General features: G+C 36.3%; 1 protein-coding gene across 5 annotated transcripts; it reads left to right on the forward strand.

The window, feature by feature from the left end:
• The first annotated feature begins 5,850 nt into the window (after positions 1-5,850).
• On the forward strand, positions 5,851-16,154 carry LOC110897885 (short-chain dehydrogenase TIC 32, chloroplastic). Of its 5 annotated transcripts, XM_035981551.1 has the most exons (8): positions 5,851-5,956; positions 14,492-14,723; positions 14,808-14,887; positions 15,227-15,377; positions 15,458-15,536; positions 15,628-15,712; positions 15,797-15,843; positions 15,943-16,154. In XM_035981551.1, exons 1-8 carry the CDS (start codon positions 5,851-5,853, stop codon positions 16,105-16,107), a joined length of 945 nt encoding a protein of 314 aa, XP_035837444.1. In that variant the 3' UTR covers positions 16,108-16,154. The 5 variants fall into 5 exon arrangements, with proteins under 5 accessions (XP_035837444.1, XP_022000311.1, XP_022000313.1 ...); XM_022144619.2 differs by lacking the exon at positions 15,797-15,843 and having other exon boundaries at positions 15,628-15,720; positions 15,898-16,154; XM_022144621.2 differs by lacking the exon at positions 15,797-15,843 and having other exon boundaries at positions 15,464-15,536; positions 15,628-15,720; positions 15,898-16,154.
• Positions 16,155-17,027: the final 873 nt, after the last annotated feature.

Genomic DNA, 17,027 nt, shown 5'->3' on the forward strand with positions numbered 1-17,027 from the left:
TCTTCATCGAAAAACAAATCATCTGGTAATGTAATCCAATCTCCGAAGCATTCGTCCACAATCAGATTCATCTCCTCGGATAATCTAGATCTCAGAAGCTATCATCCACGATCCCTCTCAGATCTCCGATGCTTTCGTCCACGATCAGATATCAACACCTCGGATCATCTTGATCTCGGAAGCTTTCACCGACGATCAGATTCACATTCCCCCTAACAATCTGAAGTCGAAACCACACGAATACTGTTGCAGCGTCACGAATTTCAAAAATGCTGGAACATCTGAAATTTTTTATTCCCCCTCATTTTTGCAAAATCTAACATCTCTATCACTGAATTCCACCTCAAACTGAGCAACTCAGTCCTCTTTTATCTGTGAAAAACTAGACTATGCTGAAAATATGACAATTTTCCTCAAAAAGTCAGTTTTTCATCATTGCAGATTTTACGTTTTGGCCCATAAATAGTCAGATAACTTGAATGATAAACATTTTGCACCAGTATCATAACTACCCCACTAATTTCCACAATCCGTGATCGCATCATCAAATCTGTTCACTCAAGCCCCAGACGGTGTCCCCGAACAACCCAGCTTGGTCGTTAAAAACCTAAAAAAAATTCAATCACCAAATTTTTTCTGGAGACTCTCCTCGTCGTTGTGATCAAAAAACGCCTTTGTTTTAGGCATTAGTTCATCCGATTGAATGACTATATGGTCCGAGTGATCGTTCGCCCGGATGATCATCCGTTCGGATGGTCTCCGATCGAGTGGCAAAATGAACAAGATTGTGTTGAGACTCGGATGGTCATCGATCAGATGGTCATCCAATCGAATGATCATTCGAGCGAAAAGTATCTGATCATTCAAGCACTCAATATTGACATGGTTCGGATGGTCATCCGAGTGAAAATGTTCTAACAATTCAAGAACACTCCAAATCACGTTTTTTCGATCCAGAATCTTTATTTGTGTGAATTTCATGATGAAACTTCACAGGATTGTGCGCGAATAAATTCCGAATAGATTGATGTCTTCAATTCCAAAATCCATTCGTGAATTGACCTTTATTTTGATGATTTTCTCTATTTTAACGTCAATACTCCTATTTAACCCAAAATTGATGAGCTTGGGTGATTTAACCGACTGTTAGATTGATTAAATCGGTACTGTAGCTCTGATACCACTGCTAATCCAGGAACCGGTGAGTTTGATGGAGCCTCGGTCCCGATATGATCGATTAAGTGACAAGAAATGAGTAGAAGTTAGAAATGACACCGAGCAATCACTTACAATCTGGTCTCTATTCATATCTTGACAAGTTACAACACCATGAGACCAGTTATTTCCCTTCAGGGACCAAAAGCTTGTCCAAATGGGAACCCTAACTCCCTATTTATAGGCAACAACCTACACATGTCCGAAAAAGCTAGTGTCCATCCGTCCGGATGGACTTTACAATATCAAACCTAAACATTCGGATGGGGTATGGACTATATGTTGTCCATCCGTCCAGATGGACTTGTCCATCCGTCCGGATGGATCTTGTCCATCCGTCCGGATGGATCTTGACATTATCAATACCGTGTCCAACTTTCTATGTTCAATACAATATTAAACACACGCTCTATCTAACCATTCGCACAGTGGCAGACGTAGGAAATATGCAACAATAGCAATCTACGCTTCAACTCAGCAATTTTTGTATCCTTGCCAGCTAAATCCCTATCCTTGCAGAGGATCTGGGCATTTAGTTCAACCTACAATTTTTCAAAGAAAATGCAAACTAGTTAGAAGCTAGCTCCAACTAAAGTATCTACAAAAGAAGCAAGGAAGCTAGCCTGAAGAACCTCAACACGCTCGCTGTGAGATTTAGCTTCTTCATACTTCTCCTTGAAATCAGCCTCGGATTTCTTCAACCCTGTAACTTGCGCTTCAAGATTAGTAATCTTCGTTCGAGCCGCAAACATCTTCTTGTTTTTATTATCGCAGGCCACGCGCATTCACGACGCTCCTTAGAAAGGGTATCCTCGCTAGCCTGAAGCTTATTCTTTAAACCCTGGAGCCCCCATTCTTCAGACTTCTTCTCCTTATCAAAAGCAGCTCTATCCTCTTGGAGTTTTATCTGTGCCAGCTCGAAGAGCTTGGCTTCAGCAGCCAATCGCTCACGGTGTTTATCACAGGCAGCGCGCTCCAAGTGCATTGTGCGCCATTCACGAAGGATCTGATGACCGGCAGAAGAAGCATTTGCTTGGCTCAAAACATACGATCAGTACAGGTTATCGTGTCTACGTTCCTTCTGGAGATGCACTTCTGCCGGGGGGGGGGGGAAGCTCCCAGATACTACTCCCTGTAGGCCCTAAAATCAACAAAGGTATCACTCTATTTCAAGTTTCAGACAGGGGCATGAGGTTCGTTGGCGCGCTCTCGGCATAAGTCTTGTAATAGATATCGCCCAACGTATCGGGCAGTACCTTTCCTAGACATAGCATCAGACGCTGCGCCAGCGGTCTCAGTCTTCTTCGTCGCCCCTCCCGCAACAGTAGCTTTCTTCTTTGTAGCCTTCTTTGATTTTTTTCTCCTCATGATCGATCCCTAGATCGCGCAACACACCTGCAAATACATCATCCCATGATCTTAGCTCATGGTCTGATGAAGCTACAAACTCCTCGCTGGAAAGATAGACAATCTCTTTCCCAACAGGAGTCATAGCACGACATGGTCTTGGGTTTGGAATGTGCGCACCTTCGGTTGCAACAGGACGAGCGGCAAACAGCTCCGCTGGAGCATACATGAAATTCAGTTTAATCTGCTCATACCAGTATTCCTCAACGTCGCGAGGGGCCTCGCGCCCATTGCTCCAGAAAAAGTTGGGAAGGCACTTTGATAAAGCGCAACCTCTGCGTTTAATAAAGAGTCAAAGACAACTTAAGTCTTCTCAAAAACATAGAAACATAATAGAGAACTTACCTTCTCCATCGAACAACAAAACAGGCACATCTTTGCTTCGCTGCGGCCACTTGTCACTCATTCCGGCCGCGACTAAAACTTGCTCGCCAAATACTCTGTTTAGAGTCGCCATTATCTTATCATACCAGGCCGCCTTGCGCGGAATAGGGGTATCCTCCTTGGGGATCGCACCAGGTTGACGAAATTACATGGCAATAGGAATGACTTCTTCACGAATGAAGAAAAACTTCATCTTGCAATCATGGAAGCCTTCAGAGGGTTGATCAATATCTTCTTCACATTGCGCAAGGAAAAAGAGAAAAACCCTAGAGTGCTGATCAACCGGTAGAAAACCCTGAACTTCTCGACAGTCGGCTCTAATCCTTGCGATCTGCAAACAAATTCAAAGTGACGAATTCTAACCATGCCCATGGGGCTTAACTGAGATATATGGAAGGCATAGTGGTGCAAGATAGCAGCTATAAAATGGGTCGCCGGCAACCGGAAGTTGCCTTCCCCGAAGAAATCGGCGTATAAAGTGATGTAGCCCAGCGGTGCATCTGCCGCCGTTTGCCCTTGAGAGGGATATTTAGCATCCCCATTCGGCCTAAAACTGCTGGCCTCTGATTACTTGTTCGAACAAACCTTGGTCCCATTTTAACACTGGCAACGGACCACCGATTTCTTCTACCACAGTTACATCCTCCGTAGACATCATGTTATAAGAGGTTGATATACTCGAAAACTTTAAAAAATTTTGATGAATATTCAAAAAAAATCTGGAAAAAATTTGAAGATTAGAAGAACAGCTTGAAGATTTGAAGATCTTCAAGAGATAATCGGAGAGAGAAGAAGAGAATTCAAAGAAACAGTAATCGTTATGTCTTCCTCTCCATCTATTTATACCCATCGCATTAAAGAAGAGAATTCAAAGAAACAGTAATCGTTATGTCTTCCTCTCCATCTATTTATACCCATCGCATTTAATGCGATGGGTAACCGTGCCAGACACGTTGCGCGCGTATCCAATAAGAAGTTGACATGTAAGGCAGGAATTACGGGGTGACGGTTACCACGCGCACGTGGACCTCTCTCGCCTGATATAAGACGAAAAGGCGCGCCTGACACAGTGACAAGATGATCGTCACTGTGTCAGTGGTCAACTCAAACGTCACCATTAACGACAAATCCCACCAACCTGTCAGAATTCAAATTTCAAGAAATTTCCCGCACAAAAACAAGTAACTTCAACAGCAAGTCAAGAGAGCTGCGTTGTGTACATCAACACTCAAATATACACGCGCCAGCTCCTCTGTACAAAAAAGCACTGAAAACTATTCATCTTAGCATGGCTTAACTTTTCAACAACTAACCTGGCAGCTGCGCTGTAGTAATTATAACACATTACCCGCGCACCAACTCCCAGGGCTTAGAAGGTGCTTAGAAAAGCCCCAAGCAAGACCAAGCTTGACCTCTTCTTTTTCTAGTCCAGAGCTCCAACCATTTGCCTCGCGCATGGAAGCAGCACTGGACTGGGGGGACTTGAAGGGGTATGGTCCCAAAAACCTGCGCCGACACATCAGGTCGTGCGCGAGACCATACTCCTATTATGCTAATCTGGCATCTTTCTTAACCCCGCGCCGAGCAAACAGGTGAAACCTAGGTCGCGCGCGAGGTTTAAGCAAAGACAAGACCAGATTTCACACTTAGCTTCCTGGATAAAAGCCCTCACTTCCTGGACCTTGCGCCAGCTACATGGGTCTTCCCCAAGGGTCACGCGGAGGACAGAAGCACAGGTCATCTTAGGACAAGTACCAAAGGTACGAGTGGCAGAGCAGTGGACCAATGAGCGTCCAACAGGTTGTATTCGATCGTGCTCCATGATTAACAATCGTACATGAGACAGGAAGGTACACAAGGACGCATACGTGGCACCAATCAGCGTGCGCCAACATCTGTTCCACGATATCCACTCAGCCGCTGATGATAGAGAGACAACAAGCACAACGGTCAGGACACGTGGATCCATTCAACGTGCGCCAACTCCATCCTCACCCAGAAGCATTAACGGTTGCTGAAGAGGAGACAAGACAGATATTCCTTGTTTCAAATCCAGGCCCATCAGCCCATCTCCTTCCTCACTACTCCGGCTATAAATAGGAGCCTTCATCTACAGGTTTAACCATTCTGTTCCTTGCTCTCTCACTATTAATCACACACTTATTTCCTCAAAACGCATACTTATTCTCACGCCGAAGAGTGGTTAAGAGGAGAACCCCCCTATTCCCCTCCTCTTAACGAGCTTAACGGTGTGTTTAGTGTTTTGCATGAAGCTCATCATCACAGTTTGGAGAAGATTAACCTTATTTGTTGAGGTACAGACCATAGTTTGGTGTTTCTTCAATATATAACTGACCTAAGATTCTTGATCATTAGGAGGGGGTTAACATCACTGCAAATTCATTACATGCTGCATTCATCCATACCGAGCTTTTCCGTGGCCACAATATTTTCTCAAGTACGTATACAATCCTACAAATGCTGACTAGAAACTTTTTTTAAAGACCATCTTTGTGTTGACCTGTTTCTATAACGACACAAGCACCTTTGAGACTAGCGGGAGATGAGTCAAGGGTAAAACGACAAGTTTCAAAATAAAATATATAACTTGTAATTATTTAATATAGCAAGTAAGGAGTATTTTATATAATACTAAACGTAAAATTATAAAGAAATTTGGTTGAAGGGTGTGATCGGTGTACATATATTACATTTGGCATCCTTAGACATTAGTTTTACAGGCTCCTTGTTAACCACGATACATCATAATCTAAGAACAAGTAGTTATTGATCATGATATAAAGCACGTACGTTGCTTATGACTTGAAAATTGAAACTGGAAGTATGTGGATCTTTGGAAGAAAAGGTGCTTCGGGATTTTCAGCAACTTCAACAGCAGAGGAAGTTACGGAAGGGATCCATGGATCTGGTCTTACCGCCATTGTTACTGGTATCATCACCTCTCTTTATTCAATTCTTTTACCTCAAAAATGGTGTCCCCCGATGTTTATATGATGGGGTAGACGATTATGTAACTGTTTTCTGTGTCACACTTAAAGCAAAAGATACAGTGTATTATGCGGTTCTCGAAGTTCTTAACGTAGTTTTGATTCTGAAATGAATGTCTGTCTATACAAACACTGCTCTTCTCTTTGGATCTGTGTTCATTCAAAGATAAACCACATTTATAATTCTTGTTACTAGTGGGCTTGTAGTTTAATAGTTTAATGTGCGAGCTTGACCAAAAGTTCTTACACTTAAAACTAAATAATATTTATTCGTTAAAAAGATTCGTTCTTACAAATAAAAAAAACTAAATTTGAACTCGCATGTTTCATTTAAATAAAAACTAGTTTCAGACTTTATTTAAACTCACTTCAAGTTTAAAAACAATTATAAAAGATTACTAATAGCCTCCTTATTCACGTTTTTTTAACTCAATATAAAAATATGTACAGTAAAATTTTTTGAACAATAAACTTGGTAGGGGCAAAGAACTTTTAGGCAAAATAATTGGTGGGGACGAACCTATATAACTTTAAAATTTCGGACGAAATTAAACTACTAACCGAGACGGAGACGGGTGCACCCATTTGTGCCTTAAAAGCTCTACCCTTGATGTGATGTGTCTCTAATACATTTTCCAAGTTTTGGTTTTTTTTTAATCTTAAAGTCTTTAGGGTGTAGGGAGTGGTTAGACACTTTGAATAGGTAAACTTTCAAATCACCCAATCAAATAGTGTCACGTCATTTTACCTATTTTGTTTTACTTATTGCTAAAAAACGTCGGTGGTTAGACACTTTGGAATAGGTAAACTATTTAAAAAAAATGTGTGATTGGTTGAGATGGCATGGACCCCACTACACACCCCTTTCTCTCTCCCCTTCCCTTCCTCTCCCCGATTCAGTGAAGGTTCACCGCATGAAACCCACTTTGATCAGTAAACTTTTGCTGGCATTGGTTTGCCACTTCGGTAAACCAAGTTTACCGCCCTTCACCGATGCCACACCTTACCCCTTATTCTTTCTTTCTATAATATGTGATTACTAGGTTAGAACCTCGTGTATTACACGGGTTGAATAAATATAATTTTATATATTAAATAATAAAAAGTTATATTTTTGTGAACCTCGTATATTGTACGGGTTAAATAAATGTAATTTTATATATCAAATAATTAAAAAAAATTATACCTTTAAAAACAATGTATCTTACACATATTAAATAAATGTAATTTTGTATCTAAATACTAAAAACGTCGTATCTTTAAAAAAACCCGAGTATAATCGGGTTGAATAAATTTACAAAATAATAAAAAAAATTGCATCCTTAAAAACCCTGTATGTTACACGTGTTGAATAGATCTAAAAAAGAGTTATAACTTTAAAAACCATGTGTATTACACATATTAAGTAAATGTAATTTTGTATATTAAATACTAAAAACGTTGTATCTTTAAAAAACCTGTGTATATTCGGGTTGAAAAATCTACCAAATAATAAAAAGAAATTATATCCTTAAAAACCTTGTTTATTACACGTGTTGAATAAATCTAATTTTACATAGCAGATGATAAAAAGTTATATTTTTAAAAACTTCGTGTATTACACGGGTTATATAAATGTAACTTTGTATAGTAAATAATAAAAAATTATAATTTTCAAAAAACCACATTTTACACGAGTTGAATAAATATGATTTTGTATACCAAATAATAAAAAAGTTATATTTTTAATAAATTAGGATAATATTTAATATTAATATATTATTTATATATTTAATATAAGATAAGTAGGAAAGAGTGGTATTTGTTTTAAAAATATATTAAATTAATAATTTAGATTTGATAATAATATTTTATTAAAGTAGGATAAGATTTAATATTAATTTATTATTTATTTAGTTAATATAAGATAAGTATAAATTTGAGCATGCCTTCAATGAATGACATATATTCAGAAGTTGGTTTCTTTTATTACAGTAGATAAATAAGTTTTGCTAAAGCAATTATTAATTGTTAAAAAATAATATAAAAAATAGTTTTGTTGTCACAAATATCTTATCAACGTCTTATTAAAATTAAAAAAAAATAATTTTAAAAAATAGTTTTGTTGTCACAAATATCTTATCAACGTTAGATTGTATTTATTAAATTAAATAATATTTAATAGGAGGATTTTCTATAATTAATTAAAAGAAATTAAATTAAAATAATAATTATCTATAAGAGATGGTCTAATATGATGACAAGTGTCCTTAAAGTGGTTTCTTTTATTATATAGTATAGAAGATTAGATTATGTTAATATTTATGTTTCTCAAACGGATATGATGCGATGATAAGATGCTTTTTATTTAAAGAGGGGTTTAAATCCTTCATGATAAAAGGTATACATTATTTAGAAGTATGTTATGTTTATTACTTTATTCATTAATTTCTATTTCTATTCTTGGATGGTCTTGAAGATAAAGAACATGTTTATCCCTCTGGGCCTCTGGGCTCTAGCGATTCTTCAGCCCATATTTTAAGTGGACTATATTTTTTGGGTTTTAGTGGATGGGACAGATGGGTCCATCAGACAGATAGGACATAAGGTTAATTAAAATTAAGTTGTATAATTTAAAATCATGATAACTTGTTTAAAACTCAAACCTTTAAATAACAAAAGTATATAAATTTATTATTATACTATGTATCATATTTTATTAAATTTATTGCATTATTGAATTTATATATATATATATATATATATATATATATATATATATATATATATATATATATATATATATAGGGGAGCGCTAAAATGAAAACCACCTCCAGTTGTAAGAACCGCGAGAACCACTTTTTAACCATTAGATCAACAAGATGGATGGAGGAGATTAAAAGTTACTAAAATTAATGTTAAATATGTTTTGTCTTATTATATCTTTAATATTTTAATCCAAAAGGTTAGTTTGGTAAAATTACTTTATTTTGTCTTTTTGTATTTATTTTTTTTATTACTTTTGTGTATTATTATATTAGTTTAATTTTTTAAACATAATTTTTTTATTAAAAACATATTTAAATTCAGAATTTTTTAAATGATTTTTTATACTTTTTACATTTTACGTTTTATGTTTTTATGTTTACCTTTTTACATTTTACGTTTTTTACGTTTTACGTTAAAAACTTTACGTTTTACGTTAAACTTTCTACGTTTTACATTTTACGTTAAACTTTTTACGTTTTACGTTAACGTTTTTGCGTTTTACGTTAAACTTTTTTACGTCTTACGTTAAAACTTTACGTTTTACGTTAAACTTTCTACGTTTTACATTTTACGTTAAACTTTTTACGTTTTACGTTTTTACGTTAACCTTTTTGCGTTTTACGTTTTACGTTAAACTTTTTACGTTTTACGTTTTACTTTTTACGTTTTTACGTTTTACGTTTTACGTTTTACTTTTTACGTTTTTACGTTTTACGTTTTACGTTTTATGTTAAACTATTTACGTTTTACGAAAAACGCTCTGTTTTTGGAATAAGCCGACGACTCAAGTTGTCGTTATCTTTTAAAAAGTCAACAATTTTCAACAATATAAACACAATATATAAAAACGCCGAGCCTAGTCAACATTTTGACCCGATAAAATCGGCCCATGATCCGAAATGACCCAACTTAGGCCCTACATGTATCGTGACAACCTCTCGTTAACCAGCTTTGACTGAACCAAACCCGAAGTCTGACTTGAAACTAACCCAAACCAAAATCGCTGTTGACACGAAACGAACACTTGAAACACGTACTTGAATCTGATCAACATATGAACCACTCTTCAACCAAACCTGAACCCAAACATGAAAAACTTCATCTGAAAAACAAGATCTGAAAAAACTTCAAAAAAACTTCAAAAACTTCAAAAAAAAGCATCATCACCATCATCATCGGACTTCAATCTAAAAAAACTTCAAAAAAAAGCAACTTAAATCTGAACATCATCTTCAACTTAAATCTGAAAAAACTTCAAAAAAAAAACAACTTAAATCTGAAAAACAAGACCGAGACTCTGAACATCATCACCATCATCATCGGACTTCAAAAAAAAGGAACTTACACGGGCTGCCGGAGCTTCGACCCACCTCCGCCGCTACTCCGATCGGCGAACCAACGCCGCCGTCCGTCGATGTATCCCCCCCCCCTCCGACGCGTCTCTCTCTCTCTCTCTCGAATCGGGTGGGTGTGCTTGTATCCGTCATCACTATCGCCGGACCACCACGACAGGGTGGCCGGCTGTCTCGTCTCTTGGGTTGTCGCCGGCAGTCTTCAGGTGTCGTAGGAGGAACCCGGTCGCCGACTGTCCCGTCTCTTGGGTTATCGCCGGTTGTCTTCCGGTGGGGTTTGTACCCACCACTGATCAAAGATCTTTTTTGTTTGATTGATTTGTTTTTTGTTTGTTTGAGTTGTGTGTAAGAGAGAGAGAGAGTTGGAGAGAAGATGATAATCGAGAGATGATGAGAGATAATATTTTTGTCTGCAACTTTAATTATAGAAAGACAGAGGAGAGAGATGAAAGATTTGACACTTGGGGGTAAATGACCAATATACCCTTTAAGTTGGCATATTCTGATTGGTCAAGAGTGGTTCTCGCGATTCTTACAACTGGAGGTGGTTTTCATTTTAGCGGTCCTCTATATATATTATGCATAGAGGGAGAGGATCATGAGAAAACTAGAAAACTAACTAAAAAAAGCTAAAAACATACCAAAAAAAATTTCTTTTTTACAATTTTTAATAAAAAAACGCAGGTTTTTATATATATAAAAAAATTGTTGTACTGCACATGTGCATTATATGTGTACTACACATGTGCACTATATCCGTAATAATGCACATGTGCAATACCAGTGACGTCTCTGAGAATTCATGTACCCTGTTCGAGGTAAAAAATATGTCCTTATATCTTAAAGATAAACAAGGTATTTACGAAATGACAAAATCGTATTATTCGATAAACAATGTGTAACATCCGCCATAAACGGATCTCCGATACCCATCCGTTTTGAAAACTGGATGCTAAACGAACTGTTTTTATTTATATTAGATGTCGCGTATTTAGAAATTACTATAACTAGTTTTTTCGGGTTTAAAATTTTAATTTTATGAATGAAACTTGTTAGTCCCGTTAATAATTACAAAAGAAATAAATAACCTAGTTATAAATTTTAGATTAAACTAATTTCCTAATTGAAGGGACTGGTTTGGTAATTCTTTAGAACTTTTAAGTGCAGGGACCAGTTGTGCAATTATTGGAAATTGTTAAATGAAACTCAATAAAAAAGATATGAGCCAAGGAACTCGAACCCGGGTCTCACCGGGCCCAAAGAACTAACAAAAACACGCGCACCACTACACCAAAGATCATTTTATGTTTATGTTTGATTCGATTTCTATTTATTAACATATATATATATATATATATATATATATATATATATATATATATATATATCAGTTTAAAAAAACACGTGCCCCTCGAAATCACGGGCCCTGTGCGGAAGTCTTCCCCGCACACCCTCATAGCCGCCCCTGTGCAACACAACAAAAAAATTATTTTTTTTTTTGAAAATTTTTTTCCATGCATAAAAACCTGCGATTTTCATAAAAATTTAAAAAAAAAAAATTGGTATATTTTTTAGGCCTTTTTCGTTAGTTTTTTTGTTTTCTCATTTAAACTAGTTTTCTCATGATCCATCCCTATGCATAGAATCCTTTATGCTTATATAAATTACTTAGAGTTACACATTATATATAAATTACAAAAGTACAAATGTATCTAACTAGTAAAGGAACCCCGTGCTTCGCGGCGGGTTAGCTACATCCACCTCACGGTACATAGTGTAAGATAAGTGCTCAATTTTAAAGCAAAACTAAGTTTATACAAATAATGATACATTCAATGATTTCAAAATGTATTGTTGGAGGACATTTATGTGCATGACAATGAAAGGAGGTGAAGCAAAAAAAAGTGATAGTGATTCACATGGATTGCATCCCAAAAAAACCATTACTTGAAAAGTAGATCATTGTTGTGTAGTTGGCAAAAAGGTTAGCGCTAGTGACGTGCGTTCTGCATCAATCTTGCTTGGATCTTGGAGCAGCGATCTTGTTGGATTCTTCGCCTGCACATTACCAAAAGAATGAAAATACGCTTTGTTAAAATGTTACTTTGAAGATAAATTTTAACAAAATATATGGCACTAAACTAAATAAAATATGTTTGATGGCTATTATTTAAACAATAAAAAAACCAACATCAACTATAAATTAGAGGCCATCAATTATGTGTTTTCAAGACAATTGCTTCATAGCTTCATTTTCCATGATCGACTACTCCTTGCACACTGAAAACTACAGAAAGGAATATATTAACTGTAATCCACAAAATTAGTAAAAAAACATACAAAATTACTGCCAAGTAAGAATAATTGAATTTAAATAGTGAAATACTTCATTAATAATGTTAACGTTAATGAGCTTCATTGATTAGTACTTCTTTCTTCAACTGCTCGTTTTTATTTTTAAAAAGTACAAGATCAAAAGCGACACTTTCGCTAGTTAGTCAAAACATGAGCCAATTCCTCCAGCAATCGAATGGATATTTAGTTTTTAAATATACTTTTGTATCAATCTAAGACATACACTCTTTTTATGTTAAATTATGAGGTTGTTGATAACCTGGGAACAGCTTGCAAACTCATACATATTGAAACATATCACATAATGTATCAAAACAAAACATAGATGATTAAGTATTTTCATATAGTTTTTTTTTCTTTTAGGTTTTGGAGTATCTGTCTTAAACAAAGATTCTTACATTGAACAATATCTTAGAATCCTTCAAACAATTTATGTATTTCGTAATTATGATGTTTTAATTCAGTATGATAACTTCTTTACCCAAAAAATTCAGTATGATAATTTTGTCCTCTTTACGTTTGTTACCTAACTATTGTTACATCTTTAGTGTAGTAGGTTCAACATTTGGTCCCTTATAAAACATTCTTTTATAATATAGTATACTTAGGCATGGGCAATTTTGACTCGATTTGGGTTTTCTTTCCAGCTCAACTCAACTGGCCATACAAGAAAGAAAACACTAATTCTAAGAGGAACAGGTCAAAGGTGTTTAGTTTTCCAAAGTGTATCTAGGTTTTAATTTAATTTAATTTGCTTTTGATTATATATAGATAGACATATACACATAAACATATAATGCGATATCTGCCTTTACTTATATGTTGAAGAAAAACGAATAATTCAAAGGATGTACATCTTCATATTCTCCGGTTTCATGTCTGTAATTTGTTCAACTTCATATTAGTAAGCTAAATAATTCCCGTTTAACCCAATTTTGTCCCACCAAAACCCAGATAAGCCATAACCCCAAATATCTAACTAATCAACACCCTCACGTGAGCCCTAATTCAAAAAAAAAAAGAAAAAAGAAAAATGTAACAAACGATTCATATGAGTTTCACCAACAAAGTGGAATCGATTACCTTGTATAGTAGCAGCATGTTGAGTCCAGTAAAAAAAAACCCCAAAAATATAAGTAATCAACAACCCAGAAGCCCTAATTCGAATACCGAGAAGTACAACCATAGCTTCATATGAGTTTGATTCAATCCATTACTTATATCGATTCATGCAGATTTCACCAATTGACTTGAAATTGATGGATTTGGCCGGAGAAGAAAAGAGATGCGATGCCGCCGGTGGTCTCGAGAGTGATAGAGAGCAGGAGAGAAGTTATTCGTCACCGCCACCGGAATGCCAAGCGGAGGTTTCTCAGCAGCGGTGATGTGAAGGATGCGATGTCCGGTCGGCCTTGTACACCATCCGTACCATGGGAATAGAACCGCCGCCGGTGCACCACTGTGAATCCGCCGTAAGGATTTGTGGCCGGCCTTCTTACTCCTGTTTCTTAGTCGCTCTCTTCCTTATTGAAAGTAATGGCATAACTGTAATTAACATACCTTTTCTGTCCAATGTGTACACTGTTCCTAAGATCTACCCAAAATGTTATCATGTATAATATAATATAATATAATGAAGGATAAATGTGTCATGTCAAACTATCTACCGTAATACTATTTTATTGATGCTCTTATAGCTTTTGAGTATTTTAAAATTATAAAAAAAAAACTGAATCTGTGTGTTCACATGTATATGTATTTATATTTTCCAACAAAAAACGGGTTTTTAAAATTTTTGAAATTATTAATAGTCAACAAGACTGCACGCACCTTAATTCATGACAAATTGAGGCTAGCTAGCACTTGTCCCTTGGTCATTGAAACTTTTCTTTGCTTCAAAAACTAAATAACTTCTACGCAATTTACAAATTTCATATGTTTTTACAGAATTTTGGTTTGGCTATTAGCCAAGTCTCTATCATCATAATTTGGCCCTTAAGGTATGTTTATGAACTCGATCAGGAGCTACAAGTGGTATCGGGTCCGAGACAACACGAGTCCTTGCATTGCGCGGTGTACATGTCATTATGGCAGTAAGAAATATACAAAAAGCGATACAAGTTAAAGAAACTATACTTAAAGACACGCCAGATGCCAAAGTCGACGTAATGGAGTTAGATCTAAGCTCTATGGCATCCATAAGGAATTTTGCAGCCAAATATCGGTCATTGGGCCTTCCCCTTCACATTCTGATGTAAGAAACCTTACCTTAACGGATTGGTCGAGCGGGTTAAATAACAAGTCCATATCTATAATTGCGGATTTGTTGTGTTGTTAGTAATAATGCAGGTGTTTTGTCTCCACAATTCAAGCTTTCGAAGGATAATATCGAACTACATTTTGCGACTAATCATTTAGGTGAGTTTTAATGCATTCGCTTTTGATCATGAAAACTTTTTTTGTCGTAGTAAGTTATTTAGGAACGATATTTGTACTTCTTGGTGTTTTTGAAACTTGTATTTCTAGGCAGTTCACTTAACCTGTGAGCGAACTCATGGTATAACAATATTTTTAGAGTTTGCCTGAGACTTTCCATGAGTTCGCTCACATGAAGCGAACCACCTAGAAGTACAAGAAGCATCTAGAAGTATCAATCGTGTTCTAAGTGACCTATTTTCGCAAAAAAGTTTGACCATGAATCTGTTGCTCGAAATGTTCAGAAACCCGGATTCAAAACATCAATTCTTCGCTTTTCAGGTCATTTTCTTTTGACGAATCTGTTGTTAGAGACAATGAAGACAACTTCATATGAACAAAACACAGAAGGACGAATAATTAACGTATCATCTGAAGGACATCGTTTTGCATACAGTGGACATTTATCTGATTACATGAACAATGAATTAAGGTTAAACAAAACACAAAATCGATCTCCTTACGAAACAAACTATATGAAAAATACATCGACTTACTGAATTATACATGCAGTTATAGTTCCATATATGCTTATGGACTATCAAAACTGGCTAATATACTTCATGCTAACGAGCTAGCAAGACTTTTGAAGGTCACTTTAGTCCTTTTGTTGTCTTTAACTGGTATTGACTTGATATGAGACTATATATATATATATATAACTGACCCATCTTGATCATTAGGAGGACGGGGTTAACATCACTGCAAATTCATTACATCCTGGATTCATCGACACCGAGCTTTTTCGTGGCCACAATATTTTCTCCAGTATGTATGCAACCCTTCAAATACTGACTAGAAACTTGTTTTAAAGATCATGTTTTTGTTAACATGTTTCTGTTTCCGTCACACTTATTTGCAACCGGATTTTGAGGTACTTTATAAAAGATCTTTCACAGGTGTGTAATTTAGGTTTGTTATAGCATATACATTCAGTAGACATAGACACATAGTCGTATGCGGTTGTTTGGTTAATTACTCCCGGTGTTTTCGATCAGGGTGCCGCAACGACATGCTATCTAGCTTTAAACCCACAGGTGAAAGGCGTCACAGGTGAGTATTTTGTTGATAGTAACTTCGCAAAGCCGTCATTGAGAGCAAAAGATCAAGAGTTAGCCAAGGAGTTGTGGGAGTTTAGTATGGGCTTGACTAGCTCAAAGTGAGTAAAGATTTAGTATGTTGATGTATATGGTGAAATAATATATCCTTGTACTTTTATAATATATTTAGGGTGTTACAACTTTTTTTAAAAAATGATTACTAAACTGTCATCTATGTGTTTTAACTTTTAACTAAAATAACTAAAATCCTCTTCTGGAGCTTTCCCAAACCTCAACACATTGTTGATCTCTTCTAGTTACAAACATTTTACTTCCACTAAATCCCAAATTTGTAACCCTATTTCCCCCTACATCCTTTGTTCTTCCAAAAAGGTTCTTTCTAAATACTCTTTCATCTTTCCCATTTTCAACCATCAAAACTTCTGAACACACCTCCAATTCACCTTCTTTACTGCAAAACACTTAGTTTCCATGGCTCTCAATCTTGCACCCAAGCCCTTCTTTCTTCCCATTCATCGGTTTCTTCATACCACCGAAATAATTCCAAGAGTTATTAGAATCAATGCGCCTAAAATCGATGTACGACGCTTCTCCTGAGTTTATCCCAATCTTGAAAATAGCCGAAAGGGAGTCGGAAATTGTGACATCCGAAAAACAATCGGTTTTTTCTTTAATCTCCCACGCGATTTCGCTTGATCTTACGTCCCAAAACTTTATGTTCCCCGAAACTCCAGACGGCCCGCTATGAGACGCTGCAGCCATTAACAGATTAACGCTCGGAACCTATTTTAGTTTCGTAGCTGGAATGCAAGAATCAAGATCGGCACCAAAGATTTCGTTGCGTGCTATCTCGGATACAGTTCTAAACCCATCATTAACATCAAAAACCATAATAGAATTCGAGTTCCTACGGCACGATTACAAGATCGTGCTCGGGATGGCATTCTTCCGGAGGTCCAACGCCATTCCAGCACCTTTTCTCAACACCATGTACATCATCAAGGGCAAAGAAGTTCACACGA

This window comes from Helianthus annuus, chromosome 13, assembly GCF_002127325.2.
Source record: "Helianthus annuus cultivar XRQ/B chromosome 13, HanXRQr2.0-SUNRISE, whole genome shotgun sequence".
In the NCBI taxonomy this organism is placed as follows: domain Eukaryota; kingdom Viridiplantae; phylum Streptophyta; class Magnoliopsida; order Asterales; family Asteraceae; genus Helianthus; species Helianthus annuus.

Excerpts from the sequence above, each read along its gene's own strand:
- LOC110897885 (XM_022144619.2), top strand. The coding sequence starts at position 5,851 with ATGTGGATCTTTGGAAGAAAAGGTGCTTCGGGATTTTCAGCAACTTCA. Across the intron at positions 14,724-14,807 it reads CTTCCCCTTCACATTCTGAT|TAATAATGCAGGTGTTTTGT; the intron begins GTAAGAAACCTT and ends TTGTGTTGTTAG. Across the intron at positions 15,537-15,627 it reads AGCTAGCAAGACTTTTGAAG|GAGGACGGGGTTAACATCAC; the intron begins GTCACTTTAGTC and ends CTTGATCATTAG.